This window comes from Ranitomeya imitator, chromosome 4, assembly GCF_032444005.1.
Source record: "Ranitomeya imitator isolate aRanImi1 chromosome 4, aRanImi1.pri, whole genome shotgun sequence".
NCBI classification, from domain to species: Eukaryota; Metazoa; Chordata; class Amphibia; order Anura; family Dendrobatidae; genus Ranitomeya; species Ranitomeya imitator.
The window spans coordinates 684,570,219-684,587,218 of NC_091285.1; the positions used below are offsets into that span (position 1 = coordinate 684,570,219).

General features: G+C 43.1%; 1 protein-coding gene across 1 annotated transcript in view; it reads left to right on the plus strand.

Moving 5' to 3' along the window:
• KCNAB3 (potassium voltage-gated channel subfamily A regulatory beta subunit 3) overlaps positions 1-17,000 on the plus strand; it is a 94,854-nt gene that overhangs the window by 55,284 nt on the left and 22,570 nt on the right. Inside the window, exon 8 of the mRNA XM_069767409.1 lies at positions 5,900-5,986. Coding sequence (XP_069623510.1) covers positions 5,900-5,986 — 87 coding nt within the window. The remainder of the gene's footprint in view (positions 1-5,899; positions 5,987-17,000) is intronic.

A 17,000-nucleotide genomic window follows, 5' to 3' on the forward strand; every position in this document is an offset into this window, starting at 1 on the left:
CGGTAGGGCCTTCCTCTCCCCTATACCATTCCGTTGCGCGTGTTGTGCCGTCCGCCGCTGAGTCGATATATATACCGTGACAGTTAGGCTCACCAGGTAAGTGGGATCCCCCAAGCCCAAGGTCCGTGTGGGCACACAAGTAATGGGCATCTGTACAGCAAATGGGTGAGGCATGCAGGACACAAATATCTGGGATACTGGAAAATGCAGGAAATCAGAAGATGTTCAGGAGACCTCGAACAGTCAACTGAGATGTTCGAAACAGGAGACAGGATGGAGACATTTATAGTGGTATTATATTATTGCACATAGAAACAGTGTTTTAAAAGATTTTTTGTCTCTAAAGGACAATATTATATTTCTTATATAATTCTAGCATAAATTTGCCAATTAAATCTTTAATTTAAGTATGATGATAGGTTATTTTGGCACAGTAAAGATGCATTTTAATATAATTAGTTAATTTAGGAGGACAACAGCTGAATCAGCTGGAAAAGTGACAAGCAATTTTACGAGCCATGAATGTGTGCAATTATCAATTCAGTTCACCATCTTCTAATAGCAGCTTATAAGAAAGTGCTTAACTCAGGAGATAATTCTGAGATCTGGAGAAAGCTCCTCCCCGAGCAAAGAGAAAAAACGTTGTTCCTTTCCGGGGGGAAGGGGGGACATATGGAAAATAAATCAATTGTAAAACGCTATCGGATACAATATGAGTCAGCATATCTGTGTCTATTGAGGTAGGCAGTAATTACTTACCCTACCTGGATGGTAAGGACAGCTTAAAACATTATAGAGGGGTTGGATAATCATGAGATGACAACACTTACAATGTTGCTCTTCCCTGTATTTCTTGAATATAGCTTATTTGGGGAAGGTGATCATTGAGTGAAACAGTCTGCCACGAGAGGTGGTGAGTTCTCCTTCAATGGAAGTCTTCAAACAGAGGCTGGATAGACATCTGAGATGGTTTATTTAATCCTGCATTGAGCAGGGGGTTGGACACAATGACCCTGGAGGTCGCTTCCAACATTCTATGATTCTATGATTTTTCTAAGGAATGCCCCAGCGAGTTAGATTGAACAGAACAACTCTTTTTTTAAGCTACACTAAACAGGATATGTCCATATAGGTGGTGGTTTTCTTTGTGAGACAAACTCTTTAATAAGTTTGGGTGGATTGCTTGAATATATCTGAACTTGATGTCCTCTAACATTTTTCCTGCCCATGATGTATAGTACAGACCAAAAGTTTGGACACACCTTCTCATTTAAAGATTTTTCTATATTTTCATGACTATGAAAATTGTACATTCACACTGAAGGCATCAAAACTATGAATTAACAAATGTGGAATTATATACTTAACAAAAAAGTGTGAAACAACTGAAAATATGTCTTATATTCTAGGTTCTTCCAAGTAGCCACCTTTTGCTTTGATGACTGCTTTGCACACTCTTGGCATTCTCAAGAGGTAGTCACTGGGAATGGTTTTCACTTCACAGGTGTGCCCTGTCAGGTTTAATAAGTGGGATTTTTTGCCTTATAAATGGTGTTGGGACCATGAGTTGTGTTGTGCAGAAGTCTGGTGTATACACAGCTGATAGTCCTACTGAATAGACTGTTAGAATTTGTATTATGGCAAGAAAAAAGCAGCTAAGTAAAGAAAAACGAGTGGCCATCATTACTTTAAGAAACGAAGGTCAGTCAGTCCGAAAAATTGGGAAAACTTTGAAAGTGTCCCCAAGTGCAGTGGCAAAAACCATCAAGCGCTACAAAGAAACTGGCTCACATGAGGACCGCCCTAGGAAAGGAAGACCAAGAGTCACCTTTGCTTCTGAGGATAAGTTTATCCGAGTCACCAGCCTCAGAAATCGGAGGTTAACTGCAGCTCAGATTAGAGACCAGGTCAATGACACACAGAGTTCTAGCAGCAGACACATCTCTACAACAACTGTTAAGAGGAGACTTTGTGCAGCAGGCCTTCATGGTAAAATGGCTGCAAGGAAACCACTGCTAAGGACAGGCAACAAGCAGAAGAGACTTGTTTGGGCTAAAGAACACTGCTTCTGAGGATAAGTTTATCCAACTCACCAGCCTCAGAAATCGCAGGTTAACCGTGTAATGTGCTGCTGCAGTGCAGTATAGTGCAACCTCCACCATGGGGTGCTGGTTAAGGAAAAGAGGTTGTACACACAGCGCAGTAACACTGAACAACAACACAGGTGCCACATGTAATGAAAGAGAAGTCAGACAAGCCAAGGTCATACTCAGAGAGGTCAGCGCAGTACACAGGGGGAGTCATAGGAATAGTCCGGGACAAACTAGAAATCAGAGCCTACCGGGAACATGGTAACCAAAACGTGAGACGTGAGACGAAGTTGGGGTACAAGCCAGAGGTCAGAACAAGTCATTAATGTGTACAGGCAGTCAGAGGCAAAAGGAACACTAGTACAAGTATACAGGTCAGGTGCTCAAGCCGTGCAGCATGAACTATAGCTGACACTGGCCCACAGGCTGCAGATGACTTAAATAGCCCAGCCAGCTTCAGAGTGAGGCAGAAGGGATTAAATCCCACATGACCAGTCCAGAGACAAGACAGCTGAATACAAACTAAGGACTGGATCATGACAAACAGCAGCTGAGATTAGAGACCAGGTCAGTGCCACACAGAGTTCTAGCAGCAGACACATCTCTACAACGACTGTTAAGAGGAGACTTTATGCAGCAGCCTTCATGGTAAAATAGCTGCTAGGAAACCACTGCTAAGGACCGGCAACAAGCAGAAGAGACTTGTTTGGGCTAAAGAACACAAGGAATGGACATTAGACCAGTGGAAAACTGTGCTTTGGTCTGAAGAGTCCAAATTTGAGATCTTTGGTTCCAACCACCGTGTCTTTGTGTGATACAGAAAAGGTGAACGGATGGACTTTACATGCCTGGTTCCCACCATGAAGCATGGAGGAGGAGGTGTGATGGTGTGGGGGTGCTTTGCTGCTGACACTGTTGGGAATTTATTCAAAATTGAAGGCATACTGAACCAGCATGGCTACCACAGCATCATGCAGCGGCATGCTATTCCATCCGGTTTGCGTTTAGTTGGACCATCATTTATTTTTCAACAGAACAATGACCCCAAACACACCTGCAGGTTGTGTAAGGGCTATTTGACCAAAAGGGAGAGTGATGGGGTGCTACGCTAGATGACCTGGCCTCCACAGTCACCAGACCTGATCCCAATCGAGATGGTTTGGGGTGAGCTGGACCACAGAGTGAAGGCAAAAGGGCCAACAAGTGCTAAGCATCTCTGGGAACTCCTTCAAGATTGTTGAAAGACCATTTCCGGTGACTACCTCTTGAAGCTCATCAACAGAATGCCAAGAGTGTGCAAAGCAGTCATCAAAGTAAAAGGTGGCTACTTTGAAGAATCTAGAACATAAGACATATTTTCAGTTGTTTCACACTTTTTTTGTTAAGTATATAATTCCACATGTGTTAATTCATAATTTTGATGCCTTCAGTGTGATATTACAATTTTCATAGTCATGAAAATACAGAAAAATCTTTAAATGAGAAGGTGTGTCCAAACTTTTGGTCTGTACTGTATAATGTATTCCATGAGACCTGTCAAAAGATAACATTGGTGCGAATCCAAGATAGATGCATGACTATTCATGAAACTAAAAGCTTGCCAGTGAACATTAATGCATTGGAACTTTTTTGTTTCTTGTTTGAGTCTTCCGAACCTTGATTTTATAGATGTTCTCCTAATTATCAATAGTTGCAGGAGATTGAAGATTTTGAGCTCCAGTGAAGAATCTGTAGATTGTAACTCCTAAGTGGTGATTTATGCTTCTGCTATCCTCTTAAGCATAAGTACAGTCTTTGGTCTTCCTTAGGAACTAAGACCTGGGCTTTTACAGTAACATAACTTTGCCTCAAACATCTAGATCAACCATGTGTTAGGGTTGGCGGAACGCACCGAATATATGTATTTATTAGGCGAAGTTGGTGCGTTCGCAACCCGGGATCCACCGTGCAGGAAAGCACCTGCAGCTAGATATGGCGGTACTATTTAGTATTATAAACAGACTCTGTTACTTCACAGAGTCAGTTAGCAAGGATAACGCTGTGCCCTGTTTGGCTCACAGAGGAACACAGCGACTTAGTAGAGCAGATGGTGGTCATGCAATCAAATGCAAACATGAAACTCCTCGCCGGAGGTGCCAGCATTCTAGGGGCTTATTTCAGCTGAGTCCCTGAATACACACAAATATGACCACACTGGCGCTGAGCTCGTACATAAATTGACACTAGTGCATGGCCGTGCGGTCATGCGCACCTCTTATAGCTGCAGCAAGTACAGGACCTTCCTAGAAGGACCAATGAGAGACTGCCACATACGTTGAACACCTTCAGGACCTTCCTCGAGGACCAATAGGATTTGCTGCAGTACCTGAGCATGTGACCCTTGATCTCCAATGACAGATCTTACCCTGGGCATGCTCAGAAGGGGAAAAGTAGGTCTTAGTCCCAAAGACGTCTGCTCGCTGCTGACCAGTACTGGCCACAATGGCAGAAGCTGGAAGGACAGCAGTAAGCCTTCGCACAGTGTCAGACTGAGCATGACGCTGGGACCTTCGCCTCCGCTGAGCAGACTCCACTGCGGCAGGAGAAGAATGGGAGACTGCAGCGGAGATGGCTCGAGATTCCCGATGTGCAGAGGCAGGAACTCGACCCCTAACACCATGGTGCTGAAAAAAAAAACTGCTTTAGATTTACAATCATATTGGCCCATGTAAGTCATTGCCCACTTATTATTAGAAATTGTTGAGCCCCACTTCTGATGTTTTGTTGGCACATTAGAATACATTAATGATAAGGAACATAATGAACAAAGCTATTAATTAATAATCCATAATTTGCCAATATTTTATATTACTAGTTATATGCCTGCAATATATCAGCTCTATAAATTCATGTTTTGTTTCATCTAGAAGAAGCCAATGCTGAGCCTGCGGACATTTTCAGAACATTCTGTAAGATGTTGTTCTATATATAAGATGTACTTACAGAAACGAGACACCCTCAAAGTCTTTAGTAACACAATTAGTCTTGAAACTTAAGAATTACTTATAATTATGCTTATATATTGTCTAATTATTACTGAAGAACAACATTCATTGTTCTGGGCACACGTAGAAACTCCATGGCTGTAAGCCAAAATTTTGACTTGCAGACTGTCATGGGGATCCAATATATGGATTTCCTTTGTATCTTGACTTTATTCCTTTTAATTGAAAGTTATATTCTAAATATATTTTCCTTTTATTCAAATCACCTGTGAAGACCAGATCCTTGCTAGATTTTCCTATCATTAAAAAGTGGAAGATTACTTGAAAAGTAATTGAATGCCTTACCCTTCAAATTTGCTTCTGTCCTTAAACATGTAGTAATCTCTCAAACAACCTCAGAGTGAAAATATACAGGTCTAATTCCTTTTTCTAGTTGATTTGCATCTTGATCAAGGATCAGACAAATGTGAACCTTTTCTTTTTCTGATAAGTGTTCCCTTTTATGATATTAACTAACATGCCCTTAGGACTTGAGTTTGGAGGATGTGAAGGATCGAGAGGAGTTTAAAGGCTAACTGTCTTCTTAGGTCTCTCTGGGATTCCCATCTTGACCTCCCCGAGTCTGATGTCTCATTTAAAGAGTAGGAGACTGTCCTTTGAGGATTTTGTCTTCGTAGGTCCAATCTCAATGACAGAAGAATCTATAATTGGGAAACTTTTAATGAGAACTGTTCTATTAACGCCGCCGCTCATTTCGTCGTTTCGAATTGCTCTTTTCTGTCTCTACCTTCTAAACATCTTTAATTGATCTTCACTGCCCACCAGGTCTCCGGGGGTCTCTAGAACGGCTGCAGCTGGAATATGTCGATATTGTATTTGCGAATCGTATGGATGCCAATAGTCCGATGGAAGGTACATTCATCTTTGTTCTGCGTCCTCCTTTCTTCTTGTTTACTATGTTTCCTTCTTCTGTGCCATTTAGTACATTTTTGATGCTTATATCCAATAATATTGAGGATAATTTTCAGATCAGGGGATTATTTAGGGATATGTAGGCAGGTTTTAAAGGGAATCTGTGAGTAGGATCAACCCTTCTAAGCTGTTTATATGGGCATGCAGGTCATAGAAAGTTGAATAAAATGATACTTTGATAGCTGCAATCCGATGTCTTATTTAAGAGAAATCCACGTTTTTCTTATATGTAAACGAGCTGTAAGATCTATAGGCCGGACATGGATCTGAATGACAATGTGCCTCCAGAGATTATTGAAAATGAAAGGGGGCATTACCAGTGTGAACCAAATAATGACTGATACTTTGCTTTCATAATCACACTCAGCTCTGCAGTGAGATCAGAACTAACACAGCCCAGCAGAAGTGAACTTTGTCTCATTACAAACATTTTGCAGCAGCAGCTGTCCTCTCATAGAGCTATCATCTCTGCTGCAGAGCTCTGCCTGATTATAACCAACACAGTACAGCAGAGTTGAACTTTGTCTCATTACAAACATTTTGCAGCAGCAGTTCTCCTCTCATAGAGCTGTCATCTCTGCCGCAAAGCTCTGCCTGATTATAACCAACACAGTACAGCAGAGTTGAACTTTGTCTCATTACAAACATTTTGCAGCAGCAGTTCTCCTCTCATAGAGCTGTCATCTCTGCCGCAAAGCTCTGCCTGATTATAACCAACACAGTACAGCAGAGTTGAACTTTGTCTCATTACAAACATTTTGCAGCAGCAGTTCTCCTCTCATAGAGCTGTCATCTCTGCCGCAAAGCTCTGCCTGATTATAACCAACACAGTACAGCAGAGTTGAACTTTGTCTCATTACAAACATTTTGCAGCAGCAGTTCTCCTCTCATAGAGCTATCATCTCTGCTGCAGAGCTCTGCCTGATTATAACCAACACAGTACAGCAGAGTTGAACTTTGTCTCATTACAAACATTTTGCAGCAGCAGTTCTCCTCTCATAGAGCTATCATCTCTGCTGCAGAGTTCTGCCTGATTATAACCAACACAGTACAGCAGAGTTGAACTTTGTCTCATTACAAACATTTTGCAGCAGCAGTTCTCCTCTCATAGAGCTGTCATCTCTGCTGCAGAGGACCCGTTGAAGTGCCATTTAGCACGAAACGGCCGTTGTCCGTGGCTGATCCCGCCCCTCCCTGCTGTTCGTTTTTTATGTCCCAATAAAGTGATGTGTACCACACCAGGGTAAGTGCGCTCCCATATTTTTTTCTATTTTTTCATTGGACTTCTTATGCATTCCTGGAAGCTGCACCCCTGAAGCTTTGTGTGGAGGATATATACAGCCGAACTACAGTCACAGGTGCCAGACCGTTAGTTGTATACGGTCGGTGGGTTTGACACATTAGCGGTGCGGATGTGTGTGTTCTTGTTTCTTTAGATCTCTGCTGCAGAGCTCTGCCTGATTATAACCAACACAGTACAGCAGAGTTGAACTTTGTCTCATTACAAGCACAAGCACATTTGCAGTTGTCTCCTCACAGTGCTGTCCGCTCTGCTGTACACACCTATCCCAAAATTGCAGCCTGGCAGATGAAACCTGAAGCACTATGAAAGGACAACTGCAGTTGCAAATGTGTTTACAAGGAGACAGACTTCACTTATGCTGTCCTTTCTTAGTTCTGATCTCACCGAAGGGCTGCCTGTGATTATGAGAGCAAAGTGTTAGTTATTACATGTCTCAAATTGGTAATTCACCCTTTGATGTAAAATTAGAGTTGAATGAATTCTTCAAAATTTTGTTCAGATTACAATCGGCGGTGAATATTGTTTTTGCAATATTTGCCGAACACAGCCAAACGTCATTAGACTCAATGGGAGTAGAAATTAACGAATATGTGCAGAACTGTTCATCGAGCATAAATTCGGTATGAATAGGGTACCAATATGGCACGAATATGGCAAATTCAGATTCGGCGACCGATTCCGAACATATTTGCTCAACGCTACTTAAAATAAGCTCTGGAAGCAGATTCTCGGGGAGATCTATGCCCAGCCTACAGATCGTAACAGCTCATGTGGATTTTTCTGGAACAAGAACTCGATACAAAGATATCAAATATCAAAGATCGCAGATACAAAGATATCATTATGTTTGATTTTCCTAAGACCTACAAGCCCGTACAGATGGCCTAGGAGAGTTGATGCTACTGACAGATCCCCTTTAAATAGAAATTACGTAGCTGTTAAACTGGCAAGGTATCAAAAGTAAAAATTGGAAAATAGCCCACCTCTGCGATGAGCACTATCAGCAGGAACTGAACTTAAAAAATTAAAGATCGTGAATATTAGGTCACTCTGTCAAAAACTTTTTATTCTTTCTGTAGCCTTTCAGATCTCCATATTATATTAAACACTGTCTCTCCCCTTTTTCTCCATCACCGTATCCCTTTTTCACCTCCATTATCTGTAGTTGTCAATATTCTCTGTTCCCAATTCCAAAACTCCATAGAGATAGTAAGTAAGCCCCTCTATCATTTTCCGACTCCCACTATCCATAAAGAGTCCACATTGTGCATAGACCTATAAGATCACCAATAACTTGATGAAGTTCGGTGTCCTCTGGCAGTATGAAGGAAAAAAAATCGGAGTGTTTCTTATGATACTAAGCACTTATATGAAAATTTTGTTCAATGATTAGCTACTTAAAGAGGAAGTTTCATCAAAATGTTCATGTTGAATTGAACACATGATGCAAGAAGCATAGCAGAGTAGCATAAAACTTTTTGCTGTCCCCCTTGAGCCTCCAACACCTCACCCTCTAGGTCAGGGAACAAGGTCGAGATGCACACTGCATTTTTAAGTTATTTTGTCTTAATTGTTGGTTGCTTCACGATAAAAAGAAAACCAAATGTTCACAGTTGTAGACTTGTTCTTTACACAAACTGATGCAAACCCTCAAAAAGAAAACAACAGAAATTCCGGGTTGTGACGTAGCAAAACTCGAAAAATACCAAGTTGGATGAATACTTTCTCAAGCTTAGTTAATAAACAGCTAATAACTGTTTTCTTTGCTCCATTTTACAATGATTTTATCCTGATATATAGTGGTTTATATCTACTATACAATCACCATTGTTTTATGGGTTGGTTGGGTTAGTTTTATTATCGTTAGTTTTTGTCTGTACGTTCATTGACATCAGGAGATCGATAATCCTTGGCAGCTGTCAGCAGACTGTAGACAAAAGCATTTTATCTTATTGATTTCAAATACAATTCATCTTCTCTCTCTAGTAAAGAGGGAATTTATTAAGAATTTAAAGCTGTGACAATATGAGGGATCATGTGGCCTTCTGTAGGAGTTACTAGACAGTCCACCGGTCGTCAACTTGCCTCGTGGCTCAATTAAGAGAAGAAAGGTGCTCCAAACGTCCAGTAATCTATGAGGAACTCTAGCCCCATTTCCATGTTGATGGAGTATTCGGAAGGGGCATTACTAAGTTAGTTTAATTACCCTTTAAAAGCTTGAACTACTTGAATGTAGTCATCTAAGATTATTACTATACTCTTTGTATATGAATATTCATAGAAGAAAATCTGACCTCTTAATAGGGAACTCAGCTTAGTTCCATAAAGTTGAGCAAACGTAGAGTTTCAAGAATCCTTTACTTGTCCCTTTACCACCTTTACCTCTATATTTCACTGATTTCATACCTAGATACTGAGTTTTTTGCTGTCATATTTCATAGAGCTTTACCTTAAATGTCCTTTATGCTATGGAAAATTTATCCTGATAAGTAGGCAATTGATAGAACTTCATGTAGTGCCAGGAGTTAGGCACCTCTGGGGAGGTAGACTCATGAAGCCAGAAATCAAGGAGGACACATACACCTTGGCTGGAGGGCATGTGGAACAGCGAGGACCTGGACACACTGGAAACCACAGAACCAGGAGATCAGATGAATGAGGAAATTACAATTCCGAAACAGCATACATTGGAAGACAAAGGAACTGCGGGAGTTTTGCAAAGATTAATCCACAATATGAACAGAGTCTAATAACAGTTTGTTATGCTTTCTGTGACGGATGGGTTAATCCAAAAGGTTGCTAGCAGGGAATTAACCAGCAGTACTGAAGGTATGCAGGAATCACAGGAATATTGCAAGATGACTTCATATTGTGAATGGATGGTGGAGCACTGCAAACAACTACTGAACTTTAGAGTCTCAATACCAAGACATAGGTTTGTCTCTAACTTGTTGTGAACAGGTAATTCAGAACCACAATGGACATTGAAGTTCAGAGCACACCAAGTGACCTGACAATTACCAAAAACATAGGACGAGCTCTGAGACGTGGAAACTCTGCTGACCGCAATCCCTAATCCTAACACACCACACTAGAGGTAGCCGTGGATTGCGCCTAACGTTCCCTATGCAACTCGGCACAGCCTGAGAAACTAACTAGCCCTGAAGATAGAAAAATAAGCCTACCTTGCCTCAGAGAAATTCCCCAAAGGAAAAGGCAGCCCCCCACATATAATGACTGTGAGTAAAGATGAAATACAAACACAGAGATGAAATAGATTTAGCAAAGTGAGGCCCGACTTACTGAACAGACCGAGGATAGGAAAGATAGCTTTGCGGTCAACACAAAAACCTACAAACAACCACGCAGAGGGGCAAAAAGACCCTCCGCACCGACTAACGGTACGGAGGTGCTCCCTCTGCGTCTCAGAGCTTCCAGCAAGCAAGAAAAACCAATATAGCAAGCTGGACAGAAAATATAGCAAACAAAAATAACACAAGCAGAACTTACCTTATGCAGGAATAAACAGGCCACAGGAACGATCCAGGAGGAAGCAAGACCAATACTAGAACATTGACTGGATTCCAGGATCAAAGCACCAGGTGGAGTTAAATAGAGCAGCACCTAACGACTTAACCTCATCACCTGAGGAAGGAAACTCAGAAGCCGCAGTACCACTCTCATCCACCAAAGGAAGCACATAGACAGAACCAGCAACAGTACCACTCACGACCACAGGAGGGAGCTTGGCCACAGAATTCACAACAGTACCCCCCCTTGAGGAGGGGTCACCGAACCCTCACCAGAGCCCCCAGGCCGACCAGGATGAGCCATATGAAAGGCACGAACCAGATCGGCAGCATGGACATCAGAGGCAAAGACCCAGGAATTATCTTCCTGACCATAACCTTTCCACTTAACCAGATACTGGAGTTTCCGTCTCGAAACACGAGAATCCAAAATCTTCTCCACAATATACTCCAATTCCCCTTCAACCAAAACCGGAGCAGGAGGATCAATAGTTGGAACCACAGGTGCCACGTATCTCCGCAACAATGACCTATGGAACACGTTATGGATGGAAAAAGAAGCCGGAAGAGTCAAACAAAAAGACACAGGATTAAGAACCTCAGAAATCCTATATGGACCAATGAAACGAGGCTTATATTTAGGAGAGGAAACCTTCATAGGAACATAACGAGATGACAACCAAACCAAATCCCCAACACGAAGTCGGGGACCCACACAGCGCCTGCAGTTAGCGAAACGTTGAGCCTTCTCCTGGGACAAAGTCAAATTGTCCACTACATGAGTCCAAATCTGCTGCAACCTATCCACCACAGTATCCACACCAGGACAGTCCGAAGACTCAACCTGCCCTGAAGAGAAACGAGGGTGGAACCCAGAATTGCAGAAAAACGGCGAAACCAAAGTAGCCGAGTTGGCCCGATTATTAAGGGCGAACTCAGCCAAAGGCAAAAAGGACACCCAATCATCCTGATCAGCAGAAACAAAACATCTCAGATATGTTTCCAAGGTCTGATTGGTTCGTTCAGTCTGGCCATTTGTCTGAGGATGGAAAGCCGAGGAAAAAGACAAATCAATGCCCATCCTAGCACAAAAGGCTCGCCAAAACCTCGAAACAAACTGGGAACCTCTATCAGAAACGATGTTCTCTGGAATGCCATGCAAACGAACCACATGCTGAAAAAACAATGGCACCAAATCAGAGGAGGAAGGCAATTTAGACAAGGGCACCAAATGGACCATCTTAGAGAAGCGATCACAAACCACCCAAATGACCGACATTCTTTGAGAGACGGGGAGATCCGAAATAAAATCCATAGAGATATGTGTCCAAGGCCTCTTCGGGACCGGCAAGGGCAAAAGCAACCCACTGGCACGAGAACAGCAGGGCTTAGCCCGAGCACAAATCCCACAGGACTGCACAAAAGAACGCACATCCCGCGACAGAGACGGCCACCAAAAGGATCTAGCCACCAAATCTCTGGTACCAAAGATTCCAGGATGACCAGCCAACACCGAACAATGAACCTCAGAGATAACTTTATTCGTCCACCTATCAGGGACAAACAGTTTCTCCGCTGGGCAACGGTCAGGTCTATTAGCCTGAAATTTTTGCAGCACCCCCCGCAAATCAGGGGAGATGGCAGACAAAATTACCCCCTCTTTGAGAATACCCGCCGGCTCAGACAAACCCGGAGAATCGGGCACAAAACTCCTAGACAGGGCATCCGCCTTCACATTTTTAGAGCCCGGAAGGTACGAAACCACAAAGTCAAAACGGGAGAAAAACAGCGACCAACGAGCGTGTCTAGGATTCAACCATTTGGCAGACTCGAGATAAGTCAAGTTTTTGTGATCAGTCAAGACCACCACGCGATGCTTAGCTCCTTCAAGCCAATGACGCCACTCCTCGAATGCCCACTTCATGGCTAGCAACTCTCGATTGCCAACATCATAATTTCGCTCAGCAGGCAAAAAATTCCTGGTAAAGAAGGCGCATGGTTTCATCACCGAGCAATCAGAACTTCTCTGCGACAAAACAGCCCCTGCTCCAATTTCAGAAGCATCAACCTCGACCTGGAACGGAAGCGAAACATCTGGTTGGCACAACACAGGGGCAGAAGAAAAACGATGCTTCAACTCCTGAAAAGCTTCCACAGCAGCAGAAGACCAATTGACCACATCAGCACCCTTCTTGGTTAAATCAGTCAACGGTTTAGCAATACTAGAAAATTTATTGATGAAGCGACGATAAAAATTAGCAAAGCCCAGGAACTTCTGCAGACTCTTCAGGGATGTTGGCTGAGTCCAATCAAAAATGGCCTGAACTTTAACAGGGTCCATCTCGATAGTAGAAGGAGAAAAAATGAACCCCAAAAATGAAACCTTCTGAACACCAAAGAGACACTTTGACCCCTTCACAAACAAAGAATTAGCACGCAGGACCTGGAACACCATTCTGACCTGCTTCACATGAGACTCCCAATCATCCGAGAAGACCAAAATATCATCCAAGTATACAATCAGGAATTTATCCAGGTACTCTCGGAAGATGTCATGCATAAAGGACTGAAACACTGATGGAGCATTAGAAAGCCCGAATGGCATAACCAGGTACTCAAAATGGCCTTCGGGCGTATTAAATGCTGTTTTCCATTCATCGCCCCGTTTAATACGCACAAGATTATACGCACCACGAAGATCTATCTTGGTGGACCAACTAGCCCCCTTAATCCGAGCAAACAAATCAGACAGCAGCGGCAAGGGGTACTGAAATTTGACCGTAATTTTATTTAGAAGGCGGTAATCAATACAAGGTCTCAGCGAACCATCCTTCTTGGCCACAAAAAAGAACCCCGCTCCCAATGGCGACGATGACGGGCGAATATGACCCTTCTCCAAAGACTCCTTCACGTAACTCCGCATAGTGGCGTGCTCAGGTACAGATAAATTAAACAGTCGACCCTTAGGAAACTTACTACCAGGAATCAAATCGATAGCACAATCACAATCCCTATGCGGAGGTAGGGCATTGGACTTGGGCTCATCGAATACATCCCGGTAATCAGACAAGAACTCTGGGACCTCAGAAGGGGTGGATGATGAGATAGACAGAAATGGAACATCACCATGTACCCCCTGACAACCCCAGCTGGACACAGACATTGATTTCCAATCTAATACTGGGTTATGGACTTGTAGCCATGGCAACCCCAACACGACCACATCATGCAGATTATGCAACACCAGAAAGCGAATATCCTCCTGGTGCGCAGGAGCCATGCACATGGTCAGCTGGGTCCAATACTGAGACTTATTCTTGGCCAAAGGCGTAGCATCAATTCCTCTCAATGGAATAAGACACTGCAAGGGCTCCAAGACAAACCCACAGCGCCTAGCAAACTCCAAGTCCATCAAATTCAGGGCAGCGCCTGAATCCACAAATGCCATGACAGAATAGGAAGACAAAGAGCAGATCAAAGTAACGGACAAAAGAAATTTCGACTGTACCGTACTAATGGTGGCGGACCTAGCGAACCACTTAGTGTGCTTAGGACAATCGGAGATAGCATGAGTGGAATCACCACAGTAGAAACACAGCCCATTCTGACGTCTGTGTTCTTGCCTTTCAGCTCTGGTCAAAGTCCTATCGCACTGCATAGGCTCAGGTTTATGCTCAGATAATACCGCCAAATGGTGCACAGATTTACGCTCACGCAAGCGTCAACCAATCTGAATGGCCAAAGACATAGACTCATTCAGATCAGCAGGCATAGGAAATCCCACCATGACATCCTTAAGGGCTTCAGAGAGACCCTTTCTGAAAATAGCTGCCAGCGCACATTCATTCCATTGAGTGAGCACGGACCACTTTCTGAACTTCTGACAATAAATCTCTATCTCATCCTGACCCTGACACAGAGCCAGCAAATTTTTCTCTGCCTGATCCACTGAATTAGGTTCGTCGTACAGCAATCCGAGCGCCAGAAAAAACGCATCAATATTACATAATGCAGGATCTCCTGGCGCAAGGGAAAATGCCCAGTCTTGAGGGTCGCCACGTAATAAAGAAATAATGATTTTCACTTGTTGAACTGGGTCACCAGAGGAGCGGGGTTTCAAAGCCAGAAATAGTTTACAATTATTTTTAAAATTCAAAAACTTAGCTCTATCTCCAGAAAATAACTCAGGAATAGGAATTTTAGGTTCTAACATAGGATTCTGAACCACTAAATCTTGAATGTTCTGTACTCTTATAGTGAGATTATCCATTAAAGAGGACAGACCCTGAATGTCCATGTCCACACCTGTGTTCTGAACCACCCTGATGTAAAGGGGAAAAGAAAGACAGAACACAGTGCAAAGAAAAAAAAATGGTCTCAGAACTCCTCTTTTCCCTCTATTGAGAAGCATTAGTACTTTGGGCCTCCAGTACTGTTGTGAACAGGTAATTCAGAACCACAATGGACATTGAAGTTCAGAGCACACCAAGTGACCTGACAATTACCAAAAACATAGGACGAGCTCTGAGACGTGGAAACTCTGCTGACCGCAATCCCTAATCCTAACACACCACACTAGAGGTAGCCGTGGATTGCGCCTAACGTTCCCTATGCAACTCGGCACAGCCTGAGAAACTAACTAGCCCTGAAGATAGAAAAATAAGCCTACCTTGCCTCAGAGAAATTCCCCAAAGGAAAAGGCAGCCCCCCACATATAATGACTGTGAGTAAAGATGAAATACAAACACAGAGATGAAATAGATTTAGCAAAGTGAGGCCCGACATACTGAACAGACCGAGGATAGGAAAGATAGCTTTGCGGTCAACACAAAAACCTACAAACAACCACGCAGAGGGGCAAAAAGACCCTCCGCACCGACTAACGGTACGGAGGTGCTCCCTCTGCGTCTCAGAGCTTCCAGCAAGCAAGAAAAACCAATATAGCAAGCTGGACAGAAAATATAGCAAACAAAAATAACACAAGCAGAACTTAGCTTATGCAGGAATAAACAGGCCACAGGAACGATCCAGGAGGAAGCAAGACCAATACTAGAACATTGACTGGAGGCCAGCATCAAAGCACCAGGTGGAGTTAAATAGAGCAGCACCTAACGACTTAACCTCATCACCTGAGGAAGGAAACTCAGAAGCCGCAGTACCACTCTCATCCACCAAAGGAAGCTCATAGACAGAACCAGCAGCAGTACCACTCACGACCACAGGAGGAAGCTTGGCCACAGAATTCACAACACTAACTGTTCCGTAAGAGACTTAGGAAGGTAATGTCACTGAAACACGCTGGACAACTTGTAAAACGTGATGGGGAGCACAGCAAAGGGCGACAGCCATATAATGGAAGGGAGCCAAGCCCAGCCTAGTAGAGACAGATGCGTTACATATGAAGAAAATTGAAGAAAACTTGGAACAGCTTACAATAATTCCACCAAAACCACATAGGTGACTCATGGAAGAACGCACTTTTCCTCAGCACTGTATATACAGTGCCTTGTGAAAGTATTCACCCCCCTGGAACTTTTCAACCTTTTCCCACATATCAGGCTTCAAACATAAAGATACCAAATGTAAATTTTTGGTGAAGAATCAACAACAAGTGGAACACAATTGTGAAGTTGAACGAAATGTATTGGTTATTTTACATTTTTGTGGAAATTCAAAACTGAAAAGTGGGGCGTGCAATATTATTCAGCCGACTCTGTTTGTGGTGTGCTTGCAGAAACGGCTTCTTTCGCATCACTATCCCATACAGTTTCTCCTTGTGCAAAGTGTGTTGTATAGTTGACCGATACACAGTGACACCATCTGCAGCAAGTTGATGCTGCAGCTCTCTGGAGGTGGTCTGAGGATTGTCCTTGACTGATCTCACCATTCTTCTTCTCTGCCTTTCTGATGTTTTTCTTGGCCTGCCACTTCTGGCCTTAACAAGAACTGTACCTGTGTTCTTCCATTTCCTTACTATGTTCCTCACAGTGGAAATTGACAGGTTAAATCTCTGAGACAGCTTTTTGTATCCTTCCCCTGAACAACTATGTTTAATAATCTTTGTTTTCAGATCATTAGACAGTTGTTTTGAGGAGCCCATGATGCCACTCTTCAGAGGAGA